The sequence below is a fragment of the Trypanosoma rangeli genome, assembly GCF_003719475.1.
Source record: "Trypanosoma rangeli strain AM80 chromosome Unknown Tra_15.4_contig_00052, whole genome shotgun sequence".
Taxonomy (NCBI): domain Eukaryota; phylum Euglenozoa; class Kinetoplastea; order Trypanosomatida; family Trypanosomatidae; genus Trypanosoma; species Trypanosoma rangeli.
In genome coordinates this window covers 49,101-65,547 of record NW_021705796.1, presented here as the reverse complement: position 1 = coordinate 65,547, position 16,447 = coordinate 49,101, and the positions used below count along the sequence as shown (strand labels likewise).

At 48.8% G+C, this 16,447-nt stretch overlaps 8 protein-coding genes and 1 pseudogene across 8 annotated transcripts in view, besides 11 other annotated features; all 9 read right to left on the bottom strand.

Moving 5' to 3' along the window:
* The window catches only part of TraAM80_02348 (uncharacterized protein), a gene marked incomplete at both ends in the record, with an annotated part of 342 nt that extends 303 nt beyond the window's left edge, over positions 1–39 (bottom strand). The window contains one exon of the mRNA XM_029379353.1: positions 1–39. This exon is cut by the window's left edge and continues 303 nt beyond it. Within this exon, the coding sequence (XP_029240836.1) occupies positions 1–39 (39 nt within the window).
* Positions 40–1,106: 1,067 nt separating this feature from the next.
* Positions 1,107–1,985, bottom strand: TraAM80_02347 (potassium voltage-gated channel; the record flags this gene model as incomplete). Its single annotated transcript, XM_029379352.1, has 1 exon — positions 1,107–1,985. The coding sequence occupies one exon, from the start codon at positions 1,983–1,985 to the stop codon at positions 1,107–1,109; it is 879 nt and encodes a 292-aa protein (XP_029240835.1).
* A 30-nt stretch (positions 1,986–2,015) lies between these two features.
* Positions 2,016–2,070: a microsatellite.
* Positions 2,071–2,144: 74 nt separating this feature from the next.
* TraAM80_02346 (protein kinase) lies at positions 2,145–3,032 on the bottom strand (the record flags this gene model as incomplete). The annotated part of the gene is made up of 1 exon (XM_029379351.1): positions 2,145–3,032. One exon carries the CDS (start codon positions 3,030–3,032, stop codon positions 2,145–2,147), a length of 888 nt encoding a protein of 295 aa, XP_029240834.1.
* Positions 3,033–3,336: 304 nt separating this feature from the next.
* On the bottom strand, positions 3,337–5,067 carry TraAM80_02345 (ATP-dependent zinc metallopeptidase-like protein; the record flags this gene model as incomplete). The annotated part of the gene is made up of 1 exon (XM_029379350.1): positions 3,337–5,067. The coding sequence occupies one exon, from the start codon at positions 5,065–5,067 to the stop codon at positions 3,337–3,339; it is 1,731 nt and encodes a 576-aa protein (XP_029240833.1).
* A 139-nt stretch (positions 5,068–5,206) lies between these two features.
* Positions 5,207–5,247: a microsatellite.
* Positions 5,248–6,973: 1,726 nt separating this feature from the next.
* Positions 6,974–7,053: a sequence feature (A-rich).
* Positions 7,054–7,367: 314 nt separating this feature from the next.
* TraAM80_02344 (inosine-5'-monophosphate dehydrogenase) lies at positions 7,368–8,906 on the bottom strand (the record flags this gene model as incomplete). The annotated part of the gene is made up of 1 exon (XM_029379349.1): positions 7,368–8,906. The coding sequence occupies one exon, from the start codon at positions 8,904–8,906 to the stop codon at positions 7,368–7,370; it is 1,539 nt and encodes a 512-aa protein (XP_029240832.1).
* Positions 8,907–8,951: 45 nt separating this feature from the next.
* Positions 8,952–8,992: a microsatellite.
* Positions 8,993–9,224: 232 nt separating this feature from the next.
* Positions 9,225–9,263: a microsatellite.
* Positions 9,264–9,388: 125 nt separating this feature from the next.
* On the bottom strand, positions 9,389–10,513 carry TraAM80_02343 (uncharacterized protein; the record flags this gene model as incomplete). The annotated part of the gene is made up of 1 exon (XM_029379348.1): positions 9,389–10,513. The coding sequence occupies one exon, from the start codon at positions 10,511–10,513 to the stop codon at positions 9,389–9,391; it is 1,125 nt and encodes a 374-aa protein (XP_029240831.1).
* Positions 10,514–10,758: 245 nt separating this feature from the next.
* Positions 10,759–10,803: a microsatellite.
* A 569-nt stretch (positions 10,804–11,372) lies between these two features.
* TraAM80_02342 (choline/carnitine O-acyltransferase) lies at positions 11,373–11,934 on the bottom strand (annotated as a pseudogene).
* Positions 11,935–12,263: 329 nt separating this feature from the next.
* Positions 12,264–12,297: a microsatellite.
* A 15-nt stretch (positions 12,298–12,312) lies between these two features.
* Positions 12,313–12,348: a microsatellite.
* A 100-nt stretch (positions 12,349–12,448) lies between these two features.
* TraAM80_02341 (putative peptidylprolyl isomerase-like) lies at positions 12,449–13,726 on the bottom strand (the record flags this gene model as incomplete). Its single annotated transcript, XM_029379347.1, has 1 exon — positions 12,449–13,726. One exon carries the CDS (start codon positions 13,724–13,726, stop codon positions 12,449–12,451), a length of 1,278 nt encoding a protein of 425 aa, XP_029240830.1.
* A 266-nt stretch (positions 13,727–13,992) lies between these two features.
* Positions 13,993–16,314, bottom strand: TraAM80_02340 (uncharacterized protein; the record flags this gene model as incomplete). The annotated part of the gene is made up of 1 exon (XM_029379346.1): positions 13,993–16,314. One exon carries the CDS (start codon positions 16,312–16,314, stop codon positions 13,993–13,995), a length of 2,322 nt encoding a protein of 773 aa, XP_029240829.1.
* Positions 16,315–16,353: 39 nt separating this feature from the next.
* Positions 16,354–16,383: a microsatellite.
* Positions 16,384–16,419: a microsatellite.
* Positions 16,420–16,422: 3 nt separating this feature from the next.
* Positions 16,423–16,447: a microsatellite.

The window sequence follows — 16,447 nt, the reverse complement described above, 5'->3', positions numbered from 1 at the left end:
GACGAGGTGTCTCTCTTCTTCTCGTATTGCACATGACATTCGGATCCCCACAACTCCGTGTGTGCGTAGTCACACGTAGATATCACCCACTCACGGCGAAATTGACTGCCTCGTCGCGGTGGCATTTTGCGCCGCAATTCGCTGAGGTGCAAAGAGGCAGAACACCCGCCGCCTGTTCACCCGTGAAAAGAAGAAGGAGGGACGCTGCCGCATTCTCCCCTGCGACGCAAATATACGCTGCGCCCAGCACGTGATGCGGTGTGCACGTGAATTCCGCGATGTAAACTGTTTGCCACACGACTGGGCCGCACAGGACGCGGCCTGAGAGGGCAGCCGCAGACGTTTCCGCCTTCTTCAGTCGTCGTGGCGGTGCCGCCGCGTGGAAAGGTGGAGACCCGGCAGAAATGCGGCAGCATATTCCCCGCTGCAAGAGCACATTCGGCAGCCCCACTCCGCGGCCACCGCACCACCCAGTGAGTCCACAGACTCTTCACCATGTGTTTATATTTTAGGCCGCACGTCCCCGCAAGGCTCCGCCACGGCAGCGTATGAAAATAGAGGCAAAAAAAAAGCACCCTCTCCCACAACAGCGATAAAAAAAGAGGCAAATTCTCTTTCCTTCATCTGCAAAGCAATCAGCAACAAGGGAGGGATACGTTTCGAGTGGTACCTTCATCACCACCAACCCAAACTGTGCGCGGTAAGAAAGTCTCGTGCTAAAGGCCTCAAAGGGGAGGAGTAACTTTTGGGCAAAAAAAAAAACGATGAATTACTGTTGCATGCGATTTTCGTTGATGCTGTGGAGCTCCAGACAGGAACCAGTACATGACAGATACCTAATGAATATTCACTCCTTGCGCTAGTTTTGCAGCTGCAGTGTGATGAAACATGTTGCCTTTCTTTGCACCTATTATACTGTTACTATTATCCGGAACTCTTATTCATGGTTGTCTTTGATTATGTGCTTATTTTTTGCAAATGTATCATAGAACAAGTCAATCAGTGAAAACAAAAAGAAAGTAAGTGTTGAAGGGCATGATAGAGTACGCGGAGTAAGTTGTGTTGGTAGTGGGTGCTCGTGCTGTCATTTGTATCCAGCTAGCTCATTACCGCATTGTCCATATGTCCGATGCCTTGGTGCTGTTCGGTGGCAATGACCGCTCCTCATACAGCGATGTTTTCTGTGGGCCAACACGCATTGAGGAAATGTTCTTGTGGGTTTCGATGATATCATCCCCCCCCGGCATTGCCATCTCGTCGCCTAACTCCAACACCGTCTGCCGCGCACGCCGAAAAGTAAAGTTATGAATAAGCATGCGCACGCTGGTGTGGACCACGTCAGGACTTAGTGTAACGTATGATGAAGCCAAGAAGTACCCCATGGCCTCCGTGTGCTCAATGAGTTGTTGCGTCACCGATGTCGTCAGAAGATCCGCTGTTCCGTTTGCCACCTTCGTAGTCACAAAAAATGCTGCACGCTCGTTGGTCTGGTAGCACTGCCAGTAGGTTGAGGATATCAGTTTCTCCAAGTCGCGTCGAATGCGTTGTGTAAGTCGCCGCAACTGAAAACCATTTGCCCCAAATGTGATGGTGAGCGCGTGCCGTTTGACGCCCTGATCATGCTGCATATGATCACACACCTGCACCACACATATGTCAGGAAGTTCGACAACATCTGAGCTGGAGATACTTTGGGGAGCTGCAGGAAAGGCGTGCTCCAGAAGTCCCCAAACGTCGAGGCAGTGAACAATCTCGGCCCGTAACTGCTCGTTATCCCTCGGAAGTTGCAGTTGGCTCGTTCTCAGAAAACTTAACACGTATTCAAACACCTGAGGGGTGGCATCCACAAAATATTTGCACTTCTTACGCCCAGTCGCTGGCAGCGAGAACATCTTTGCAAAAGGTGTGTTCGGGTAGCGTAGCAAGGTGGAGAAGTGTGTCTCAAAGACTCGGCCCCCGGCATTAATGAAGGCCCGATGTCTCATGTTTGGCTTATGGACTCACGAGGCCGAGGCAAACACAAAAAAGAAACCGGCATAAAAGTAAAAAAAAAATTAAAAATTAAAAAAGGTGTGGCCTGACAATGGGATGAAAATGGACAAAATATAAAAAACACACACACACGCAACAAAAAAAAAAAACCATCAATAAGCCATAAAACATAATTCCTGATGGGCACTAGTGACACTGTATTGGGAGAACCATATATGCTCCAACAGCGAGCGTGCGCTAGGCCGCTGAGTGATGTCCCAGCGAAGCATGGCACACAGAATGTCATGAAATTCTTGGCTTAAACCTGGCGAACACACAGGTTGGCGTTCTGCTTGCCTTGCCGTTTCCATTAGCGACAAAAACTCCCAGAAATTATCATTGGAGGTATCAGCAAATGGATGTCTGCCATTAACACATTCATGCAGTGTCACACCAAGGGCCCATATATCGCTGCCAGGCTTAGAAGCCAACTGCCGGTCCTTCAACACTTCAACGGCGGTATACAGAACTGTGCCGGCAAAGTAGTTTACCGCAGCATTCACAGGCATCGCACTAGATAAATCACCAAGCTTCAGGTCTCCCGTGGCTCGCAATAAAATGTTTGAAGGACTTATGTCAGCGTGCACCATGCCAATCCCGTCATGAAGGTCCACCAGCGCATGCAATGTTAGAAAAGCTATAGCCTTCGTTTGGTTTTCTGTCAGATGGCCGCGGCCACGACGACAGTGAATCACATCGCTGAGGGCGTAGTCCATCAACTCGGTTAATAGTCTCAGCAGTGTATCACGCTGGGTGTCAGGGCAAATATTGTAATGGTGTAAAATAAACTCCGAATTGAAGTCTTGTATTGTTGTCAAGTTGCGCCACGTGGCAATGGGGTCAAGGCACTCCTCCTCCTTGAGTCCGAGCCAGACGTCTCGCTTTCCCCAATACAAACGGTAAAAACGACTGTGTTTCCCACGGTGCATCAGCACGCGTTCTGCGCAACTGTCCTCGCACAGCGCACGCACTGTCGGTTCCTTCGTGCCGTCTACATCCATAGTGCTCCCTACCCCATACTTTTGAATGCGGCCTAAACTACGTACACCGCCACGGAAGAATGCAAGACAATAAAACTAAACCAAAAAATCAAACGTGGCTGAGTGCAAACCAACCGCACCACTGCAGAGAGTCACGAAGGCCACAAGAAAATAAATGGTGATAAAAGTAAAAACGCGTAGTAGAAACAAATACATAATGAATTCGCTGCTAAAAGCGCATATAAATATTGCCCACCTGGAGTTATTCTAACAAAATGAAAACTGGCACACAAACTCAAACAAAAAAAAAAAAATAAAGCACATCTCACTCAGGAGCTCCCCGCACTGTTGTTCCATGTTCCTCTGATTTTTGCACAAATGTGTTGAGTGCCTCCTCAGCATCCAGAGACAAGCGCGCTACGCCCCGAGGTCCCAGTAGTGCTTCCAAGTCTTCCTTCAGCAACTCCTTCTTGGTAAAAAGTGCAGCGGCCAGCTGATGCAGCAGCTCTTTATGTTCCGCTATTAAACTCTTTGTGTAGTGTTGGGCTGTCCCAACCAATCGTGCCGCCTCTTCTTCAGCAGTGGCCTGGATCTTCTCCGAGTACTTCTGGTACATTCGCCCCGCGTCTAATTGTTGTGGTTCATATGCAAGTAGTCCGACATGCTGCGACATGCCAAAGACTAAAAATGCCTGTATTGCTGTCTTCGTGGCGCGCTGATAGTCGTCTTGGGCGCCAGTTGTGAGCTCGGTGTACTGAGTGGTTTCTGCAAGTCGACCGGCAAGCATAACACAAATGTCCGTAAAGAGCGACACATCAGTGGGCATATCAAAGGTTTCCTTCCCAACCTGCTGCGTGAAACCCGCGGCTGGGCCTCTCGGTGTAATTGACACCTTAATGACATCAGACTGTCTTGGAAGTAGCCAAGCAATCAACGTGTGTCCACTCTCGTGGAGTGCAACACGACGAGCTGCCGCATTCGACATTCGGCTACGGTGTTTTTTGCCCACAAGAACATCATCAATGGCGGGAAGAAGCGATTGTTCAGTAACTTTTTCATGCCCCTCCACAGCCGCCGCAAGAGCGGCTTCATTCACAATGGTGGATATCGTCGCAGGTGATACACCAGGTGTAAGGTGGGCAAGTCTCTTGGCTTTGGCGGTTGCATCGGATGTAACAATGCGATTGAGATAATGTGTAAAAAGATCTTCCCTCGCTTGTTGATCCGGCATTGGAACCTCTATCTTGCGGTCAAAACGGCCTTCACGCAGGAGGGCCCTGTCAAGATTATCCGGGAAATTGGTGGCGGCAAACACAACGACAGCCTCGTTCGCCTGCAGGCCGTCGAGCTCCGCAAGCAACTGGTTCACTGTACGATTCTCTTCAGAACTTAACCCCAACGTTCCCTGACCATTGCTGCGTGAACCCACTGCATCAATTTCATCAACAAAAATCACCGAAGGAGCTTCATGTTTTGCAGCTGCAAACAATTCTCGCACTCGTTTCGGGCCCGATCCGGCATACACTTCAATAAAGTCTGCTCCACTACATGCAAAGAAGGGGACACCCGCCTCCCCTGCAACAGCCTTTGCCAGTAGTGTCTTCCCTGTCCCAGGTTGTCCAGTGAGGATGCAGCCCTTCGGCAATCTACCGCCCAGTCGTGTGAAGCGTTCTGGTGTTTTAAGGAAATTCACGTACTGTCGTACCTCCTCCAGTGCCTCAGGCACCCCGATCACGTCCTTGAACTTTGTGTCCCTAACCTCCACTCGAAAGTTTTTGTCGCTCAAAGGATTCATTTGTTTCTTTACCATTTCTATCACATTGTTCATAAACTTTCCAGGCTTTGCGCCAGATGCAGTGGAGGTCACCGTTGTTTGTCGCCTCATAAGTAAATAAAATACCACTGCAAATGGTAATGCCGTAAAAATGGCCCCACCAACTGCCTGAGCAACTGTGGGGTCTACATTCTTTGTCGGGCGCCGCTGCTGTGCGTCATAGAATCCCCGATAGAAGGAGGTTGACTTGGAGGCGTCCTCTTCTCGCGATAACGGGTCCATATAAAAAACTATATATGTATCTGTATGTAGACAGTGTATACAGTTGTATGCTACTATTTATAATAATATTGTTCTTCGCGTAAAAGGTAGAAACAAGAATAACACATAACACACACATAAATGATGGTGACAACGGAGAATAAAACAAAAAAAAAATCATAAATCAATTAATAAGAAATCCTTGTCAGTCGGAATTGCAAAAAAGAAGTTTATATTCTGAAAATGAAGTAATGAAAAAAAAAAATAATAATCACAATATCATCTGTGACGTGAATGCAAAAAGTGATGGAGTTTCGCTCGAGAGCTCCGCTTCCCCAAGTGTACGCACGACACCATTTGGTAACTGAAGTTTCTGCATCCCATTCCGCACGACGTCGAACGTGGGCATCGCAAGTGCATTGCAGTTGTGTAAATATTTAGCACGAAACCCAATCTGCACCACTAGAGTATCGAAAAAGAACAAAGAGGCATGGGTCCGATATACCATCTGAGCCCAGGGAAAACACAAAAAACCACGCGGCAGCCGTTTCCCACGCGAGTGAGACGTAATCCAATAGATGTGGTAGAACTAGCTCACAAAGACTTTCCAAGTGTTGGCATGCCATGTGTTCCCGATCAAAATCAGAGACACCGTCGTTAGGAATACCGGCAGCGCTAAGCACAGGGAAAATTAACAAGATGCTCTGAAGGCGCGCTGGCGGAAATCCGCCAAATAGTGTCACTTCGTGCAACTGCAGCAAAGCAGCATCCAGGGGGAACGTGTCAGATGGGCCAAGCCGCGGTGGAAATAGCCTCAGCAGTGCGGGAACAACTTTGAGTGTCACTCCCTCACAATAGCACCAGGCCGCTGTGATGCAGCCGCCCGCCAATATGCTGCGTCTAGAGGTTTCACGAAGAGAAACTGTGCAGCCCTCCCCCCTCCCCCCCTCAACACACACACACACGTGAGTGCGTGTCAAAGGTAAGAAGCAAGCACTGTCGCCCCGTCACCTCCAAAAAGTTGCATACGGAAACTTCCGTCATGGCTCTTCGCACACCCACAAATCACCCAGACGCACACTACTTCCCCAACAAGACGGTGTTCTTATACGCATCTCGTTCAAATGATAAAATTCGACAAGGTTATACTGCACCAGACACGTTATATATATTTTCAAAAAAGCAGAAAAGTAGAGGCCAATAACAATGATAAAAACGCCATAGTTTTCCCTCGCACCTCCATCTCCACTATGAGCAACAGTGGCAAACCATAACAGCTGCCACAAGTTCTACAATCAAAGGACACGCAGGCGACAAAGTTACGTGGCAAACTGTTCCAAGAATGAAGAAGCGTTAATAATTTCCTTTGTCCCCAAGAAACAGTGTCATTGAACGAAACATTGAACAACATGGTATACTTTGAAGATGCCTCCCAACCCCCTCGAAGTCGTCACGTGTATGCGCTGTATACCTCGTCACGTAGCACGTCGAAAAGAATGCCCTCAATGGCGATTAGCTGACGTCACCAAAAATCCGGAAAGAACATTTCATGTCTTTTATTCACATACTGCACACCGGCCATGGTTCCCCCCCCCCACCCCCACCCCATCAAGGAAAGGACGCTCAGACGTCCCTACGGTTTCCGCGCGTTTCCTGCGGCGTCGTTAAATACCTACGTGATTATTCCTTGTGTCTTCATCAACCAGACAAAATAGGCAACACAAAAAAATGGACCCAAATGTTGTTTTTTTTTTAACATATATTAAAAACAATGACAAAAGAAAAATAACGCAGCAAAACAAAAAAAGATTTCAGGTCAGTGCACGAAGGGAGGAAGACTCATTATCTCCAGCTTCGTAGGCCTGCCCACAGGGGATGGAGGGGTAAAGAAAACAAAAAAAAAAAGACTCCCTAGATTCTTTTAAATTTATTCTTTCTGTTTCCTGTTTTAATTGTCGTTGTTATTGTTGATGTTTTTTGTTTTTTACTTTTTTTTTGTTCATTGTTCTCTCCTTATTTCTCCCTTACTCCCTCCCCTCCGTATACTTCATGGAATTTAAAGCAGGACCGCAGGCGCATTACTACTGAATGAAATGGACTCGTTAAAAGCATATGGATTCACACACTCCACCGAAGTACCTGAACACCTGTCCAGCAAAGACAATACTCTTGCGTTATTGGGGCCGCGCAGTGGCTGTGCGCCTGCCATTGACGGCAGGAAATCAAATGGGACGCCAGACACTTCCACAGTTTCGTTGGTAATGAGTGAATTTGACCAGTGAATTCAAGAGAGAACAAAATAATTTAAAAAAGTGGCATCCCTACAGCTTTGAAGTAAATAACTTCTTCTCGTACGAGTGTAACGAATGAACTTCACCTTCCATCTGGGCAATGGGACTGCGACGGTTAAATAAAACCTGTCCCTCATACATCTTCCTTCGCACGGCGTCAAAGCTGATTTCACCAATGTCTTGTGCAGACTGCTGCAGCCCCTTGTGGATGTACGCGAGTAGCTTCGTCACAGAGCCCTTGTCAAGTACTGTACCAGAAACGCCTTGTGCCACCTGCACACTCTCCTTCTCTGAGAGATAACGTTTCCCAGACTCCTTCCCTTGCGACATAGCCTCAAGGCTTCCCATACCACGGTAAGTCTTGAGACGAAGACCGTCCTTAAAGAAGTATCTTCCCGGTGTCTCGGAGGTACCGGCCAACATGGAGCCCAGCATGGCGGTGCTTGCACCAAGAGCAAGAGACTTGCAAATGTCACCAACATTTCGCAGGCCACCATCTGCCATACATGGCACACCACGTGATGCAGCATAGTGAGATACCTTATATACTGCCGTAGCCTGTGGACGACCACATGCAAGAACTTCTTGTGTGATGCAAATGCTGCCACTTCCCATACCAATGCGAATAGCATCAGCACCAGCATCAATAAGATTCTTAGCCTGGTCTTGTGTCACGACATTACCCGCGACAACTTCCAAATGGGGAAATGTCTTCTTCACCCACTTTATAAATGATATCTGATAGGCAGTGTTGCCTTGCGAGCTGTCCAACACGAGAACGTCTACGCCAGCACCAGAAAGAGCCTTTACACGTGCCTTATCCTCTTCTCTCGTGGAGGTTGCAGCAGCACACAGAAGATGTCCATTACGATCAAGGCTGCTGTTCGGGAAGGCGCGTGCACGCACCGCATCACGACGAGAACAAAGGCACATTACTTCCCCCTTGTCATTCAGGACTGGCAAATAACCGTGTCGGCTGCGGTTTAGCACATCCATCGCTTCCTCTAATTGAATGGGGTGCCGTTCCACAGTCATGTTTTCGCGCCTTGTCATGAATTGCGACACCGGCAACGACACATCTTTCACAAAATCAATGTCCTTTGAACAGACAATACCAAGCAGCTTGCCGTCGTGCCGGCCATCCTCCGTCACTAGGATGCCACTGATTCCTTTTTCGCTGTTTATCTCCTGAATGACAGAGATAGGCGTATCCGGGGCCACAGACTTGGGCTTCATGATAAAACCATTACGAAATAACTTGACGCTTCGCACCATCTGCACTTGGCTTTGAACAGTGCAGTTGTTATGAAGCACTCCGATGCCCCCCATCAACGCCATTGTGCGGGCCATCTCACTCTCCGTTACAGTGTCCATCGGAGACGCAACGATGGGGATATGCAACCGAATTTTTTTTGTAAATTGCCCTGAAACTTGCACCTCTGACGCGCCAAAGTCAATGAAGCCCGGAAGGATAATGACGTCGTTGTAGGTAAGGCCATCACCCTGAAACAACTCCTCGGCCGTTACACCGTCCCGGATTGTTTTTGTGCGAAGCTCAATATTCGACATTAATCCCAATTTTGCGTGCAGAAATATAAACGCAAAAAAAGTGTGTGTCTGCCTGTCTGTCTGTCTGTCTGTCTGTCTGTCTGTCTCTGTGTGTGTGTGTTACTTCTCCCACTCTCTATTTCCCGGAGTGCAAAAGCAGCGTCCTCAAAGATTAAAATAAAACGAGAATAAAAAAAACACGCAAAAAGCTAAGTAAAAAAGTAAAAATAAAAATAAAAAGTTGAAACAATAATTATTCCGCGGCGAAACAAACGGCAGCCAGTGTAGATGCCCACGCACCCAAAAATTCGGTTCATTCCACCCCCTCCTCCCTCCCTTTGTGTGTGTGTGTGTGTGTGGGTGGGTGGGTGTGTGTGTTTAGATTTCTGTGTGACTCGTTACTCTTCTTCGTTGCCTCGCTCCGACACTATCCTATTTCTCCTCGCCGTCGCTTTGGTGTGACTAAAGTAGCGGCTGCAGCGGCAGGCAAAAAGAGCCAAAACTCACTGCAGATGCGATAGCTTCGTCACGAGCACAACGCGAACGCTCTGGTCAAATGAGGCACAAACCAGCAAACCTTCCTTCGCGAGGTTCCAATCAAGCGCGTGTATCGGTTGATCTCCCACCTTCGCCCTGTTAAATTCCTCAACACTTCCGGCAACACCCTTCGCCACACCCTCAGGATCTCGCAGCGTGCGTTCTGGAGGGTAACGGTACCGGCATAGCGTCAATTCCCCGCCGCCACCAGACATGAACACCTCACGGTTCTGCGGTAGTGCGCGGGTGCACCACACGGTGCCATTTGACACCCGCTCCTCCACGTACGCGTAACCCAGCTTTGGATGAAGCGTCCGCAGGTCGTACACGCGGATGCGGCCCTCCAATGAGGAGACGATCAGCTTATTCATGTTGATATCCGGGCGGTCAAACTCTAAGTCACACACGCCGTTGCCCACATTAAACTCGTGAAGCATCTTCTGCGTGCGCAGGTCAAACAGCTTCACGTCTCCGTTGTCGTAACCAGCTGCAACAACGCGCTCATCAGGGTCAAAGCTGTTCCCAAAGCGAACAGTCCAACAGTCACGAGCCAGGGCAGGGTTGGCGGGGTTCAGCGCAAGTACTGGTTTGTTCGACTGACGCACATCCCACACCTTTACGCAGCCGTCCCGCCCACAACTCGCGATCTCTGGTGGGCCGGTGTGTTGTGCACCATCAACGGCATTGATAATGTTCTCGTGTGCATGTGGTACTTCAAAGATGGGATCAGTGTCAAGCCGTTCAATGTCCCAAAGGTACAGACCCCCGGCAAAATCCCCAGCGCAGAGGGTTATGTTCGACTGCCAGTTAGATGCGTTGTGGCCAAAGGTACAACATTTTACAGGCATCCTGCTCTTGACGTCACACTGAGTGCATAGCTCACCCTTGTTGAGCTGCAGAAGTGATATGGCGCCTTGGTTGTTTGGATACTGACCCACCACGGCAAAGGATGCACTATGCGGCACCCACTTCACGTCAAAGGCGGTATAAAGGAGATTTTTCTTTACATGTTCAATGATCTGCTGCCGTGACAAACGTCGCTGCTCCTCGCGCTTCCGCTCCTTTTCCTCTTCCTCCGTCAGGTACGACATACCAACTGCTAAGCACACTTGTCGCTAAGGGTGAAAGTCGAAAGAGACATTGCCAGGGAAAAAATCAGCATACATACGAAAAAACTTCCACGAAGATACAATACCGCGGTGACTGCAGCAAAAATACAGGCACACACAACAGACACAGCATCAGCATAAAACATAACATGAAAGGAAAGAGGGCAAAGTGAAGATATCATTCAGTGGGTAGTTCATGCACACCCACAACTGCTATGATATTTACCAACAAGAAAAAATAGATAAATAAAAAGTAAAAAGTAAAATAAAAACAATCTCATGTTGTCACACAGCTTTCCCCCGGAAAAATCATTTGCCTTCATCATTATTGTTGTTTTCACCCGCGCCTCTCGATGTATCAAAGAAGTAACCACAAGCAAGCCGCCACCCACACCTATCAAAAACAGCTGCAGCAGAAGCCCTGTAGCCAACTACGCAAGTACACAAACATGCATGAGGTTTGGTTCTCCTTGAGGGACTTGTTGATTTCATGTGCCATTACATGACGGTATTTCGCCTTCCTGCCCTATTGCGTTGCAGGCGGCCTCTCTGAGAGAAATGACTCCGTGACACCATGAGCCAACCTGCAAATAAGTAAAGCAAAAGGATTGCCAACACAAGTGAGACAGAAGCCCTGTTTTTATGAAGGCACAAAATACATAAAAATGAAGTAAAGTGGAAGCTGAGAGGGGATCCAAAAAAAAAAAAAAGGAAAAAGCAGGGGAAACAGCAAGTAAGTATATATATATGTTCTGGTCATCTTCAGCTTTTATTTGATGTTTTTTCAGTTGTTTTTCTTTTCAGGAGTTAGGCAAATATTTTTTATTCCAACATGCGCGTTCACACAGAAGTCGTGGTGTTTTTTTTTTTTGATGATGTGCATAAATAATGTCCTAAGAATGAATCTCCAAATCATCGTCTTTCGGTTCATCTTCGTGCGAGACTCGTCCATCCCAGTCGTTATACTTCAGCAGCTGTCGAAGGGCAAAAACTTTGTAATTCCGTGAAGACCGTCGCGGCGCCAAAGCCAACACTTGGGCGGAGCACCAGCATACGGTATCACGAGAAAGTGCAGGCAAAAATGAAATTTGTTTCATGAAAACGCCATAGAGGCACTGAGAAACGGTTAGTGCGGATCCATGCGCCAACAGGCAAATTGAGAACACATCGAAAGGCACCAAAACTGAACGCAGTCACAAACAAACAATGATATCAACTAAAACACAAAACGCACCTTGTCAACTCCATGCCAGAAGGAGCGACACACGTTCTTCACAATAAAGCGTGGGTGTGGAATGGAAATCACAAGACCATTGTGGTCCACGTAAAGTTGAATGCTTTAAATGTCTGTGTCCACTTCAAAGCCGGCACGGTGCAGAAATGCTGTGGGCCTCGCCGCAAACACCTTGCCTCCACCACCTGTAACCCGGTGTATACACGGGTGAATCACACCAAACAAGGCGTACACGCACACCATTGCAAAGGCTTTACCGTTATCCGCATGTAGTAGTTAGAAGAGGAAAACAACGGCAACAACACAGCAAACAGAAAGAACAAAGAAGAGCAATCATTGGTTTGGGCGGAGCCACAACCGAAAAATATAAAGGCAGACAAAAGATATATGTGTACCAACGCGCTACAAGAGAAGCACGCTGACGGAAAGGAAGTTCATCGTTCCAACCAACAAAAAAAAAAAAAAGCTGAGCCCTGCAGAGAGATGGGCCGGGGAATTAATAAAAAAAGGAACGAACAAAAAAAAAAACAAAGCGCAGTAAAACACAAATAATAATAATAATAATAGTAATAATAATAATAATCGGTCGGTTGGAAAATAAAAAAAACAAAATACGGAAAATAACACAAGGAAGAGCGTTGATGGGCCCTGTAAACGCTGAGAAAACAGAGCGAGATAAAGGGCTATGATGCAAACAACTTCTTGTAAACGGATCGTTGTTTCTTTTCGTACGCCCTTCGTTGCTCTTGCACATGTTGCAGAAGCACTTTTGCGTCGGGGTTCTCAGCATCGATGGCGAGCAACTGTTCCACGTCCCGCTTGGCTTCATCCCACTCACTCAGCGCGTCATTCGCCTTAGCACGGCGATAGAGTGCCTTGGCATTCTTTGGTTCCAATCCAATGACTTTGTCGCAGTACTCAATGCACTCCTTGAATTTCCGCTTGTTCAGCAGCACCTGCGAAAGGTTGCCCCACAAAATAACACGCGCTTTCCGTGCCGCCTCCTTTTCCTCTTCGTTGTCGTTCAGGCCGCTGTCTGTCTCAACAAACTCCAGCGCACGACGGTACTTCCGCTCTGCCACGTCCAATTTCCCAGCACGGAAAGCGTCATTCCCCTGTTGCCTCCGCTGTTCACACGCATCCAGACGCTCCTGCCCTTGAAACTTCCACGTCTTTACCTTCTCGAGCTCATGCAGCTCCACCACGTACGTCACCGGCTCATGTGCAGCAATGTTAAATTCTTCACAAGGCTCTGTGATGCGGTGGCCAGCGATGCGGAACGCCGCCGCCTCACGTTTGCGCATTGATGAGAGACATGCTTCAAGGTGCGGCGGTACCGCCACATCACCAAGAACAATTTCCCAACCGAGCCGTTCGCACAGAAGTTTACCATCCTCCTGTGCGCCGCAGTACACGCGGAGGTCAATCTTTACCGTCGACTCGTATCCAGGCTTTTCGTAGTCAACGCCGTCAACGGTGATATTTTTCATGATGGACTTGTCTTTCTCCTCCGAAATGTCTTCTTCGCGTGTCCAGCCAAAAAGTTCCACCTCAAACAACAGCGTAGCATTTGCCGGAATCTTTGGTGGACTGCCCGCGGCACCGTAGCCATACTCGGGCGAGCACTTCAACACCGCCTTCTCTCCGATCTGCATTGTGGCCACGCCCTTATCCCAGCCTTTAATGACCTGCCCACGGCCGAGGGTAAACTCAAAGTACTCCCCACGATCGCGACTGCTGTCAAACTTTGATCCGTCCGCCTCGAGTGTACCGACGTAGTGGACCGTCACTTTCGCATCTTTTACGGGGCGGGTTCCTGTGCCAGCCACAAGAACCGTCTTGAAAAGGCCCCCGTTTGTGCCTGGCACCTCCGTCGCCTCACCAATGGGGTACACCACGTCCCGCATGGGTTGACTGTCCAGGCTTGACACGCTGTCTTCTGCTGAGCTCATTGAATCCATTGCTTCAAACGTTTGTTCACACTTCTTGCTGACAATAGTAGGGTTGCTTCTGGTGGAGTTTGTAAAAAATGAAGGTGTCAACAGGTTCGCGTAAAAACAACCCCCACCCCCACACACATACAGAAACAACAAAAAAAAACAGTATAAAATCAGGGAATAATTGTATACTCATGCATGCAAATATGCCGATGTATACATGTCTTTAACCTCACTTATTCTGCACACGCCGGAGGCAAACTTCTGAACTCTCTGTTCACATCCTGCCGCTACTTCGCTGCATATCCCGGCTCCTCCGGTGGGTTCTTTGGCATCCCAAGTGTACCCCAACCGGGCGCATATCTTGGTACCGACTTGCGATTGCGTTTCAGCCCAAGTGCTTCCTTGAATTCACCCGCCTCCAAAGCCGGACCCTGCAATCGATAGTAAAAACGATCTAATGTCGTCGGGTTGTCCGCTGATTCCTGCCTGTCGTGCATCTCGCTCACTGTCATGGCAAGTCGCTTGCCAAGCACTGCCGCACCCCGCGACGCTTGCTCCAAGTTCGTCTCCGGTGGATGTGTCCATTGCTCCACTGATGTTGGGTGACTTGCACGGAATGGGGAAGGGATGTTAACATCACCGCGTGCTCCATAAAGTTCGTGATTGCCCTTTGGCAAGTACCCAAGCATAATTTTAATGTCACGCTGACGTTGCAGTGAAAGACCCTCGTCTTTATCCGCCCATGCGGTGCCCTTCTCTAGCTTTTGTATGTATGCCAATCGCTCCCGGGCGGTTTTTTTGTTGTTGAGGTCATCAAAGTAGATTTCCCGTTCGTCCTCAAGGATACGCTGATCACGCGTCGCATCTAGCTGCTCTTGTGTCGGGTGTGTAACAGTCGTCTTGGGTGATCGGCCTGTCGAAGGAAACAAGTAGCAGTACACCTCGTTGTAGTTAGCTCGCACCATACTTGCGGTGTGGTATGCCTTTAATTGGAGTGTCTGCTTCTTCACCTCATCCAGGATGGTGCGAAATACCGGAAACCCCTCTTTCGGTGTTCCAAACTTCGTCAGGTTAATGCGCACCACATGCCGATGGAGAAGATGTTTTGCAATACCGATACTTTTGAAGCGAATGGCGTGGGGGTGCGTTCCACCACGGAAAGGCACCTCGATGCACTCCTTCGTGGGTGGAGGTTGAACACCAAGCTTCTGCACCTTGAATCGAATCATATCCCGCATATGTTCCCGGTGATCTGCAATGGTACAGATAGCTATTACACGTCTGTCGTTCTTGTCCGTGTGGATTGTCCCCACTTGGACAAGATCAAGACCCAATTCACGGGCCATGCGCCGTGCTTGCGATGCAGGGAGGTCTACATCGGTATCAGCGTCGCCCGCGGGAAAATACACCTCTGCCTCTCCGTCACTAAGTAATATGCTGCGGATGCGTACAAAAGGCACCTGAATCATCTCATTGATGGGATGCGCCTGAAAATAAAGTAGCGTCTCCCTGCGCACCCTGTTTGTTGAATAGCCAATCTCACTGGTATCCACCGACCCTTCTGTCAACATCTCGTGTGTGTGACCTTCTATCGCGTAGTCCATTCTCTGCTGAAGCCGCTCACGATTCTCCGCGTCATTCCAAAACTCAGCACCCCGCAGTTGCAGCAGACGATTACGTACAGGACGTGCTATGTATGCATCATACGGAAAGGATGAGGGAGCAGAAGACAATGGAGAAGAGGAGGCAACGGCATGCTCTATGAATTGTGTAGCTGTTGTAGCTGTAACAGCAGATGCAGTGCCAGCCTCCATTGCAACAGGAAAGTGAGGATTTGCCTCCGGTGGTAGCATGGCATCTTCTTCCGTTTCATTCTCATCCTCTTTCTTCTGTTGAAACCCACGGCATAAGTTGACGCCCAGACCAGACATTCCCGTTCCAACAACCCCTTTCGCCTTTGCCATGTGGTGCCGGTACTCCTCTGCAAGAACGTGATACGATTTCTCACTACTTCTCCCACCCCCAAATGCCACGTAGACGTTATCAAAATGTGGAAGCTCTTTGCCGCGTTGGTGGTAATCACGCATCATGTCACGTTCTAGTCGGTCCAGATCACTAGCTAGCACGCTGCTTCCCGGCAGCACAACGTTATTCCCCACTTCTTCTTCTTCTGTATCCAACAACACCAAGCTGCCCTGCTTCGCCACGATAACAGGCGAAGACTCGTTAGAAGCACGCATTGGTGTATTTCCCGTTGAATCTGTGCTGTAAAGTGCCCGCCATCGCATGTCACGATGACTGTCTTCTGCAAGGCACACCTCTCCATCATCTCTACGGCGCCGGTTGTAAACAGCTGTTTCCCCCCCAAGTTGTCGTAGCTGTGACTTAAGACCTTCGGCGGTAAGGGGAACACTGAGCAGTTGCTTTTTCCCTCGCTTTCCCCGACCCTTCGTGCTGATGTGAGCCGTGCTGGTAGCTTTCCCTTTGGAACGGGAGGCCCCAAGCGAAGACGGTAACGGCTGTTCAAAGTAGGCACCACCCAATGGGGTGCGGTACATACGCAATTGTCCCGCCCATTGTGTCCATGTAGTCACAGTAGACCGCCGCATTGTTGCCCCTATCCTTACCACCCCCTTCTTTGGCTGTGGACAAACCCCATACAAATGCAAAAGCAAGCAAACAAACACACACACACACAACAACAACAACAACAAGAGGTGTGTGTGTGTGTGTGTGGTGGGT